A 12,167-nucleotide genomic window follows, 5' to 3' on the forward strand; every position below is an offset into this window, starting at 1 on the left:
CAGTGATCTTTGATGTTACTATTGTAATTGTTTTGGGGTGCCACGAACCACACACATAGAAGGTGAACTTAATTGATAAATATTTGCGTGTGTTCTGACTGCTCCACTGACTGGCTGTTCCCCTGTCTCTCTCCCTTTCCTCAGGTCTCTTTATTCCCTGAGATTCAACAATGTTGAAATTAGGCCAATTAATAACCATACAATGGCCTCTAAGTGTTCAAGTGAAAGGAAGAGTCACACATCTCTCACTTTAAATCAAGAGCAAAAAGTGATCAAGCTTCGTGAGGAAGGCATGTTGAAAGACAAGGTAGGCCGAAAGCTAGGCCTCTAGTGCTGAACAATTAGCCAAGTTGCAAATGAATGCAAAGGAAAAGTTCTTGAAGGAAATTAAAAGTGCTGCTCCAGAGAACACATGAATGATAACAAAGCAAAACAGCCCTACTGCTGATAGGAAGAAAGTCTGAGTAGTCTGGATAGAAGATCAAACCAGCCACAACATTCCCTTAAGCCAAAGCCCGATCCAGAGCGAGGCCCTAACTCTTCAATTCTGTGAAGGCTGAGAGAGGTGAGGAAGCTGCAGAGGAAAGTTTGAAGCCAGCAGAGGTTGGTTCATGAGGTTTAAGGAAAGAGCCATCTCTATAACATAAAAGTGCAGGGTGAAGCAGTAAGTGCTGATGTAGAAGCTGTAGCAAGTTATCCAGAGGATCTAGCTAAGAACATTAAGGAAGATGGCTACATTAAACCACAGATTTTCAATGTAGATGAAACAGCCTTCTATTGAAAGATGTCATCTAGGACTTCATAGCTAGAGAAAGTCAGTGCTGGCCTCAAAACTTCAAAGGATAGGCTGACTCTCCGGTTAGGCAGCTGGTGACTTTAAGTTGAAGCCAGGGCTCATTTACCATTCCGAAAATCCTAGGGCCCTTAAGAATTATGCTAAATCTACTCTGTCTGTGCTCTATATATAAATGGAACAAAAAAGCCTGTATAACAGCATACAGTTTACATACTGTTTACAAAACAGTTTACTGAATATTTTAAGCTCCCTGTGGAGACCTACTGCTCAGAAAAAAAGATTCATCTTAAAATATGATTGCTCGCTGACAATGCACCACATCACCCAAGAGCTCTGACAGAGATGTACAACAAGATTAATGTTGTTTTCATGCCTGCTAACAATCCATTATGCAGCCCGTGGATCAAACATAATTTCGACTTTCAAGTCCTTGTAAGAAATACATTTCATAAGGCTATAGCTGCCATATATAGTGATTCCTCTGATGGACTTGGGCAAAGTAGGTTGAAAAACTTTGGAAAGGATTCACTATTCTAGCTGCCATTAAGAACATTTGTAATTCATGGAAAGAGGTCAAAATATCAACATTAGCAGGAGTTTGGAAGTTGATTCCAATCCTCATGAATGACTTTGAGGGGTTCAAGACTTCAGTGGAGGAAATAACTGCAGATGTGGAAGAAACAGCAAGAAAACTAGAATTAGAAGTAGAACCTGAAGATATGATTGAATTGCTGTAATCTCATGATAAAACTTGAACAGATGAGGAGTTGCTTCTTACTGATAAGGAAGGAAAGTGGTTTCTTGAGATGGAATCTACTGGTGAAGATGCTGTGAAGACTGTAGAAATGACAACAAAGGATTCAGAATATTACATAAACTTAGTTGATAAGCAGCAGCAGGGTTTGAGAAGATTGACTCCGCTTTTGAAAGAAGCTCCACTGTGGACAAAATGCTATCAAACAGCATCGCTGCTACATAGAGTCGTTTGTGAGAGGAGAGTCAGTCAATCAATGTAGCAAACTTCACTGCTGTCTTATTCTTTTAAAAATGCCCACAAGCACCCCACCCTTCAGCAACTCCCACCCTGATCAGTCCACAGCACTCAACATCAAGGCAAGACCCTCCACCAGCTGAAGGCTCAGATGGTGGTTAGCATTTTTAGCAATAAAGTATTGTTAGACATAATGCTACAGCACACTTAACAGACTATAGTATAGTGTAACATTACTTTTATATGCACGGGAAACCCCCCCCCCCCAAAAAGTGTGACTTGCTTTATTGAAATATTTGCTTTATTGTGGTGGTCTGGAACTGAACTCATGATATCTGTGAGGCATAAAGATACACATACATTCAGAGTAAAAAGATCTAAAAAGACATAATATAAAAACACTAACCAGAGAAATCTGGAATGCCTATACAAATATCAGGCAAAGGAGGTTTGAGGATAAGGAATATTATACCAGGAACAGACAGGACATAACATGCTGGGTCTATTCACCAAGAAAACATAAAAATCCTAAATGTGTATATGCCTAATAACAGACCTTCAAAATACATGAAGCAAAAACTGATAAAAACTAAGAGGGGAAACAGAGAAATTTACAATTATAATTAAGGATTTTAACGCTTGTCTTTCAAGAATTAATAAAACAAAGAGACAGGAAATCAGTAAGTTTACAGAAGGTAAGAACAATAGTATCAACCAACTTCACCTAACCAACATTCATAAAACACTCCTCAAAAGTAGGACACACATTCTTTTCAAGGACACTAACCTTTGTGCTCCATTGCCTGTGCTTAGTTGTGCTGGCTCTGCATCTTTGTAAAAGAATATTGCCTATAGCCTGAAATATACATAATAGCCCTTTCTCAATGCTCTGCAGGCAGAGGCTTGAACTTTAAAGGTGTAACACTTTTCCATTCACATAGAGATAAAAAGTTGCAGAGCAGAAAGCAATTGCCTTGTTGGAGGTTTACAGGAACATTGTGACCAGACCCACCCTGGCACTGTAGAACAAAGGATTCCAGCACCAAAAAGACTGCAACAACCAGTCACATCCCCTACCCTTTTAGTATAAAAGAAGCCTGAATTCTAACTCGGGTAAGATGGTTCTTTGGGACACAGTCTGCCATCTTCTTGGTCTGCTGACTTTCTGAATAAAGTGCTATTACTTGCCCTAACATCTCGTCTCTCAATTTATTGGCCTGTTGTGCAATGAGCAGTATGAGCTTGGACCAGGTAACATTATGACTATAAAATAAATCTCAACAAACTTAAAAAGATTTAAATCATACAAAGTGTCTCCTCTAAACACAGTGGAGTTAAACTAGAAATCATAAAAGAAAGAAAACTGAAAAGTCCCTAAATATTTGGAAATTAAACTTATACTTCTAAATAACTGATTAATCAAAAAAGAAATCACAAGGGAAATTCGAAAACATCTTGAACTGAGTAGGAAGGAAAATAAAACATGCCAAAATTTATGGGATACAGCTGAAGCACTGCTTAAAGGGAACTTAAAATTAAAAGTATCATATGCTTACGTTAGAAATAAAGTTTATTATATTATATTGACATCGATTTTCACCTTAAGAAACTAGGGAAAAAAAGGGCAAATTAAACCCAAAGCAAATAGAAAAAATGAAATAATAAAGATGAGAGTAAAAATCAATAAAAACAAAATTATAGAAATAGAAAAAGTTAGTAAAATCAAATAACTGATTCTTTAAAGAGATCAATAAAATTGATAAACCTCTAGCCAGACTGACCAAGAAAGTTAGAAGACAAATTACTAATATAAAAAATGGTAATCTCATCTCCTTTACAGTCATCCCTCCGTATCCGAGGGGAACTGGTTTCAGGACATGCCTTGGATACCAAAATCCGAGAATGTTCAAGTCCCTTGCATGAAATGGTGTAGTATTTGCATATAACCTACATGCATCCTCCCGTAAACTTTAAATCTCTAGAATACTAGTAATAGTTAATATGATGTAAATGCTATGTAAATAGTTACCAGTGCATGGCAAATTCAAGTTCTGCTTTTTGGAGCTTTCAGGAATTAAAAAAAAATATGGTTGGTTTAATTCACAGATGCAGAAGCTGTGAATATGAATGGCCAACTGTATACACAGATGTTAAAAGTATAATAAGGTAATACGATCAACTTAATGCCAATAAATTTGATAACTTAGAAGACATAAACAAATTCCTTGAAAAACACAAACTACCAAAGGTCATTCAGGAAAAAATAATAACTCTTAATCTATTTTAAAAGTTGAATTTGTAGTTAAAAATCCCCATAAAGAAAATGGCATTCCTAAAAAGCTTCATTGGTAAATTCTACCGAACAATTAAAAAACAAGTAAAACCAATTCTACTCAAACTCTTCCAGAAAATAAAGGAGTAAGAAACATTTCCCAACTTATTCTGTGATAACAAACCCAGTAAAAAAAAACTCAATAAAAGAAAAACGACAGACTAGTATTTCTCATGTGCACAGGTGTAAAGATTCTTAGCTAAATTTTAGAAAATGGGATCAAGCAATATATGAGAAAAGTTTTAATGATTAAATGAATTTTAATCTCACTCACTAATGAGGAATCACTCATGTAAACAAAGGTGATTCAACATGAAATCAACCAATGTAATTCATCATATTAACAAGGAAAGAAAAGATTACTTCAAAAGATACAGAAAAAGTATTTGAAAAAACTTAACATCCATTCATGCTTAAAATTCTTGGCAAATTAGGAATACAAATTTCTTCAACATGAAGAAGAGAATCTTCCAAAAAATCAACAGCTAATGTTAAAGACTGAATGCCTTCCCCCAAGATCAAGAACAAGGCAAGAATGTTTGCTTTTATCACATACTGATCACTGTAACAGAGGTCCTCGACTGTGCAATAAGGCAAGAAAATGAAATAAAGCCATACAGATTGGAAAGAAAAAAATAAAACATCAGATCATTCTAAAAATTTATATGTCTCTCAGCAACCTTAGTTTTAATAGATTTGGAGAAGGAACATTACAAATTTAATAACATGAAAGTACATTTTGAAGAGGAACTAAAAGTTAAAATGTATAAAGAGTGATATCTAAGATATATTTACAATCTAAAACATTCTTAAATCAGTTTTGGATTTTATACTTTCTAAAATGTTAAGAACTGCTTCTTCAGATATCGTACCAAAAAGTATGACGTATTCAATACTATATAACCAATTTATTATAGGAAAAGAGAACCAATTCTCTTCTAGGGCTAAAATATGCCCAGATGATGAAATTGATGGAAAAAGCTACACAATGTACATTTCATAAAAAGAAGATCTCATAATAGTTAGTTTAGCATGTGTATTACATTAAATAAACTCAACTTTACTAACCTCTGACCAGATTTTGCCTAACTTTTAAAACAGCTCCAAGGTCACAGTCAGTAGTAGCATATGCATGAGGTACAGTACGTTTAGATTCAGTTAACCTCTTGGCAATAACTCTTCTAATATTGCTAGTAGGGATTTCAGTGAACGTGCCCTGAAAAGAATAACATGTCCGTTAAACCATAAATAGAATTGGAAAAAACAAGCAAACAAACTGTAACTGAAATCCAGTCTCAATGACCTAACTTATGAAAATAAAAATTAATACAGTAAAACTGTTATGAAAAATTCTTAGTATAAGAAGAAATATAAGAAATCTGAGGAATTTTAACTTTATAGTATATGACTGTAGAAAAAAGCAGAAAAATTCATGTTTCAGTTGTGAATGGAACATCTATGTTACCATGTTTAAGATGATTAAAAAGAAATGTACCAAATCATGAATTAACCCCTCATGGGTGTGCTTATTGAGATATCACCTACAAGCCTGTAAGTAGCTTCTGTTACAAACATCACTTCTTAATAAAACTCAAAGCAATCAATAAATCAACAACTACAGGCAATTTTTACTTGTAAAAATGGCATACATGAGAAAAAGGAATTCAAAATACTAGATAATCTGCCAAATTATTTCTATTTTGGTTTGTAATTAAAAATAAAAAATCACGTGAGCATCTTATTTCCAAGAAACTCATAAAGTATGAATGGGATAATAAAATCTTCCTGTAACTTTACTGTAGCTTTTCCATTCTGTTCCTTGAACCTCTAACAAAAATATGATGGACCTTAAATTATGTCTAATTCCTTCTTTGTCCTTCACTCCATTCTGGGACTGGATTACAATCACTTAGGATAATACAAATCAGCCAAAAGTACAGCTGACTTCTTTTTTTATAAATGCTTTCTGTGGGAATTAAACATCTTATGTTAGCAAAATACTTGATCAAATAAAATAAATGCTGTCTACATACTGTAAGAATTTTAAAGGTTTATCTTTCAAATTTGAATAACTTACTTTTTAAAGAAATAAGATTTGATTACTCATAAACTTTTGTGTATGTAGTCACGAATCATTAATGTACATTTAAAAAATCTGTTTCTCATGAAACTTGTACTGTTTTTAATTCTTTTAAAATACTATATTGGAATATATTTCTCCATCAGAAAAAGCAGTGTAGGTTTATTTATTTATTTTTTTCAGTGCCCATTCAGCTTTATAACAAACCTGATTATCTTGCATTTCTTCTGATGGGAAGCAAATGACATAAAAGGTACTAAGAAAGGGAGACAGAGAGGCAAAATGGAGTAATTTGAAAACAAAAAAGGGCTATTACATGTATCCAAGAAGTAAAGAATGATTAGCTATACAATCTCTATAGTTATTCACAGTAAGACTATCAACTTCCTTAGTCAAAAAATAAAACATATGCACAAAAGGGAGCTGGTATCAGCTACCAATTATTAGTATCACACCCAAGAAAAAAAAGATATGAAAAGTATCACGATTATAGAGCATATACATGGCACTGACATTGTGGAACTTGTGGCAAATTTAAATTGAACCATAATTCTATTTGGAAGTTATTAGCACTGTACAAACAAATCTGGTTTATGGAAATGTGCAAAACAAAACATTTAGAGAATTTTTGTCTTCATCACTTTGAGCTACTACTATAATGGACTGGTAAAAGAACTCATGAAACATAGAGCAATGGTTCTTATTTTCTCTCTCGCTTAAATCTGAAAAATAAAAATCTACTCAGATGACATTACCGCTACATTAGGCTGTCCAGGAGTTGATACTGGAGGGATCATTGGCCGGGGATAAGATGGCCTGGCTGTGGCCTGTGGGGGTAAAGACGCTGTGGGAATGGTTGGCGGGGCCGGGGTGGGTCTGGATTCAGTGATCTTGCCCATCTGTTTCAACTGGACCAGTTTGAGAGCATCCCTGGAGATAAGAAGGGAGTTAGATAACCATGATTAGCAACCAGGAATATAAGAACGTTCAGAAAATGGAGGCCAGATGTGAAGGGAAAATAAAGAAATACACTGATGTCAAGGCTACAATGCAAAACGATTTGAGCTAGACAAGAAAATCTTGTCTCTTACCTGTTCTACTGATTCATATTTGTCCAATGGCTACAATATTTGCACATTCTTAAAATAAAACAACAAACAGATTTTATCAAAGTATTGGGTGTAGACAGTTATTTTTTAAAGGAAAATCAGTCTTTTTTTCTGGGGGCAGTGTCTTTTGGTAGATGAGCAATCCATAAATTAAGCTATACCCTCATTCATGGTATTTGTGAAATAATTTTCATATAGCATTCAGAAAGTGTCAAGCTTACTGTACCTATGACTTTCATTAGAATATTTACTAAAGCATTGTTTATCCTGGTACAAATTAGCTTGTTTATGGCCAGGAAATCATACCTCAAATGCTATCAGCACAATCTAATGTAATAAACCTAAGCCACAGCAGCATTTAGAATGAAAAATAACTAAACAAGTAACAGACTTGCCTTTGTATTACTCTGCAAAACAAAGGTGTCTTTGTTTATTACAAGGATATAATTAGACTACTATTCAAACTCTCAATCCATTCGAAGTTACAGTGGTATAAAGTCATGTACTTCCTTAAACAAAACAGTTTTTTCAAAAATTTTAATCTGACAATTCTAAAGTACTTAAAAATGTTTTAAATCTAAAAATTTTTTTAAATGAAAAAGGTTTTACATAGTCTAAAAACAACTTCAGGGTAACACAAATCTAAAGGCAAATTATATTTTTAAAATTTCTTAAACACAGTTAATGATTTGATATTATCACATACTAGGCAGAACTCTGAGATGGCCCCAATATTCCTGTTCCTGGTGTACATACCCCATATAATCTCTCTTGAGTGTGGGTGGGCCTGTGAATATGATGGATGTCACTGCCATGATTAGGTTACATTACATGACAAAGGTGATGGATTTTGTAGACATAATTAAGGTCCCAAAGCAGCTGACACTGAGTTAATCAAAAGGCAAACTATTCTGAAAGGGTCAGACATATCAGATAAGTTCTTTAAAAGGAACAGGGAATTCCTAAAAGAAGAAATTTGAATGGCGATTCTCCTGCTTGCATTGGAGAAGCAAACAGGCATTTATGAACTGTCTATGGAGGTGACCTCGTGGCAAAGACCTGAAGGAGGCCTCCAGGAGGTGACAGCAATCCTTGGATGACAGCAAGCAAGAAAACAGGGCTCAGACTCCTACTACCCCAAGGAACTGAATTCTGCCAACAACCATGTGAACCTGGAAGAGGGCTCCAACCTTCAGATGAGACCCTAGCCCTGGCTGACACCTTGATTTCAGCCTTGTGAGACCATGAGCTGGAAACCCAGTCATGCTGGACCAGGACTTCTGACCCACAGCACTGTTAGATAATAAGTGGGTGTTGTTTTAAGCTACTAAGTTTGTTGCAATTTGTCATGCAGCAATAGAAAATTGACACAGGCAGGAATGCTCTAGCTTGGGGAGGCATCATGGGAGGGATCTCCCAATGTGTACTGGTACATTTTTAAGGAAGGAGAGTCTATGATTTTTGTATCAGGTCCAGAAAGGGATACATGAACTTAACATTAAGTGCAAGTAAGTTACTTGTTTCAAAATTAAAGAGCTGACATTTAAGATAAGAGGTCAGACTGACAAAGAAATCTTAAAGGTTGTATCATCCTTGATCTTTAAGTACTGAAAGAGGGAATAGAAGTGGAAAAGTGAGCCTCTTGTGTATGTACTGTGGTTATGTTAATGTAATCTTACACCAGCCATGTGAGGGAGGTATTATTATTCCCACTTTATAAATGAGTAAGTAGGTTCAAAGAGGTTAAATTCCATTTCTAAGTCAGTAGTTCTCAAGCACCTACTCTACTCTAGGTGTTGAAAATATAATGTTAAAACACTTCCTAACAAGGAGTGTTATTCTATAGGAGAGTCATACATTAAGCAAGTAAACAAATGAACAGATAGTGAAGAAAATAAAGCAGAGTAATGAGATTGAGAGTCATGAGTGAGAGGAGGTGTTACTTTAAAACAGGGCGGTCAGGGAAGGACTGAAGAAATAATATTTCTGTGGACGGACATGAAGGAGCAAGTCTCAAGAACAGCTGGGAAAAGCATGTTTCTAGGCAGAGAACAGCAAGTGTAAAGGCAGGGAAATTAGGGCTTCTAAGAACAGAAGGAAGCCCAGCGTAGAAGGAGGGCAGTGAACAAAGTGGAGAGGGTTTAAAGGTGAAGCTGAAGAGGTAGGCAGCTAGGAGCTGCCAGGGCTGGGACCAAACCTGGGTATGGCCAACTCCAAAGCCTGTGTATTTCCTACTACCTTTCTAATACCTGTGTAGAGTATGCCAATTAAACTAGGCAGAGTCGGAACAATTTTTTCTCAGAAGAAAAGGCTAGAATAGAAAGAATTAAATGAGCATATCTCAGATTAACAGCAATTCTGTGATTGAATGAAGAATAGTTATCTACCCAGTCTGAAGTAGCTAAAAGTAGGACCTCCAGACAAAGGCCCTTCACCTACCACACAAAAAGTAACAGGAACATAACTAGAGGCAAGCCTGGTTCTCCAAGGGTGAGCCACAAACCTGATGGTAACGGCAGAAAGACTGAGTGTCCTGGGGAATGAGCTTATGTGCTCTTAAGGCTTTTTAACAGCAAGCTTACTCCTATTTGGAAGTTAATTTTAAATTTACTTATGATATTTCTAACCCAAAGCACCATTTTTCCAGTTAATTGTTATAATATTTACATGTGAAGTAAATGACTGCCCTACAATTCCTGGGGATTTATGTCATGAGTCAAAACCTTGGCCACATAGATAAAAGTGTGAGCACTGATATAAGATAAGGCCTTTTGTTTTAGAAAAATACCTTTAACAAAGGATATTTCACGTTTAAGAGCTGTTACAGTCTAACATTACTAGTCCCCTTTCATCATATAAGGTAATTAAATACATCTCTCTAACAAAATCTATTATTAATCTGGGTTTTAAAGTTTAGCATCAGAATGGCATATACAAAACACACTGATTTCTTTATACAGGGATCACTAGTGTACCCGCAGTAATCGGTTAAAAACAAACAAACCAACAAACAACAACAACAGAAAACAATGAACACTTGAGGAGACTAAAAAAATCTAAAATAATGCCTGAATACATTCTACTTTAAAAAAGGTTGGTCACACTAAATAGACATATTCTTATTTCACTATCAGCATTACTATTACTTACTATTTTTATCAAGAAAAGGCAGTTTAGGTTCATCCCTGAAAGTAAGTAGGAGTCATGAATTATAAACAAGCAGAAAAGCAATTCTGGCCATGGGCTCACAGTAAACTTTTATTGCTGATTTTACACTTATATACCTCATAAAGTATGAATGTTAATTATTGTTTAATAACAGCCAATAATTTAGTTTCTGTAATGCAGAGAAAGATTTTTAATGATTTCTGTCCATTAAGTAATTAATCAGTCTAAGCTTGAAGAATCAGGTAGATATTAAAAGCTATAAAAATTAGAGAAAAACTGATACACCATTCACTTCTGCTTTGGGCATTCACTTAAGGCAGAACCTTCTCTACCAGATCCCTTAAGTCATTTGGGTGTGCTACGAATTAGTTTTAAAAAGAAGTATCACTGAAAACATACTAGACATGACTGTCATGCCTACTATATTTGTGATGCTGTGATACGAACACAAACATTAGCTACAAGTATGACTTAAGACGTAGATATGCCAAAGAAGTTAGGCTATAGGCCAAGAACCTCCAACAGTGTCCCTGGCACTTGTTTTCCTAAAACAGTTATATGTACAGGCAAAGCAAAGTCTACATGCTTTTGCACAACATATACTCTGAGCAATATGCTTGCTTTCATGAAACATTAAAATAGCAACCATGACACTTATGGTTTTCTTCATAAATACAATGGGTCAGAGACACCTCCTCAGCTCTTGCAACTGACTTTTCTCTTCTACTTGCACTTTTAGTTGACAAGGTAAGAAGGAAGGATGTCTCTCATTATTTCAAGAATGTGTGCTAAGGTATTTGGGGCACAGCTTACGCTGAAGGCTGCAATTTGTCAGTCTTACCAGAAGATGACATTTCTGTAGATGACACGAGGACAAATTTTTTTTCCAAAGCTCACCTCAGTGTTTAACTTAAAACAAGGTATCTTTAGTAGTATACAAAGTAAATATTCTCAATAATGCATGCTTTAAAGATCCATTTTCCTCATGAAATCTTTTGTAATATGTCATATTTTAAAGACCGAAGGGTCTTTATAGGGAGTTAAAGGGCAGGGAAAGGACTGGGTAATAGGCAGACAAAGATAGCAAAGATATCAAAATCATAACTCTGTAATAGTGCTTCCTTAGGGTATCCAACAAGATAACACCATTCTGTCCTCCTTAGGAGATGTCAGACTACTATGATAACTTTCAACTTGGGTTTAAAAAAGATACTTGTTCATCGTATATGTATTAAGCACATACGGAAAGAGAAGGGAAAGAAAAAGAAAACTCTACTTCTTTACCCCACTGCCGTCACACCACTGATTTGCCCTCTAAACGGTCACTAATCACCAACTTCAAGAGCCTTTTCTCAGAGCCCTTCCTCCTTGACTTATATCCATCTCCTAGATATCCTCCAATACAGAAATTTTTGCCTTCTAAAATGTTTACCTACTGATGATCTCAACTGTAACTATCACTTTATCAAACCTTCCTCTCTAGTACCAAACTATCTCCCAAGATGCATCTTCACCTCACTGATTCTAATATCTGGAATCTGGTTTGTCAGCACTGACAATAAGCTTCAAACCAAACACATTAGTTATTCCACCAAGACAAATGCTTCTGCAAATCCCTTATTTCTATTTATGGGGCCAAAATGTCATCACCTGGAACAGAATCCCAAGTTCCTCCCTTGACTCATTGCTAT

General features: G+C 35.5%; 1 protein-coding gene across 2 annotated transcripts in view; it reads right to left on the reverse strand.

Annotated features, from left to right (window-relative positions):
- Positions 1-12,167, reverse strand: part of PDHX (pyruvate dehydrogenase complex component X) — an 80,134-nt gene that overhangs the window by 16,504 nt on the left and 51,463 nt on the right. For both annotated transcript variants that reach the window (XR_003434479.1, XM_027115031.1), the window contains exons 6-7: positions 6,955-7,129; positions 5,188-5,335 (exon numbers count right to left, since the gene is read on the reverse strand). Coding sequence is in view for 1 of the 2 variants with exons in the window: in XM_027115031.1 (XP_026970832.1) it covers positions 5,188-5,335; positions 6,955-7,129 (323 nt within the window). In the remaining variant the exon portion in view is untranslated. The remainder of the gene's footprint in view (positions 1-5,187; positions 5,336-6,954; positions 7,130-12,167) is intronic.

This window comes from Aethalodelphis obliquidens, unplaced genomic scaffold, assembly GCF_003676395.1.
Source record: "Aethalodelphis obliquidens isolate GAN/ISIS:26980383/991018 unplaced genomic scaffold, ASM367639v1 scaffold14, whole genome shotgun sequence".
Lineage (NCBI taxonomy): Eukaryota > Metazoa > Chordata > Mammalia > Artiodactyla > Delphinidae > Aethalodelphis > Aethalodelphis obliquidens.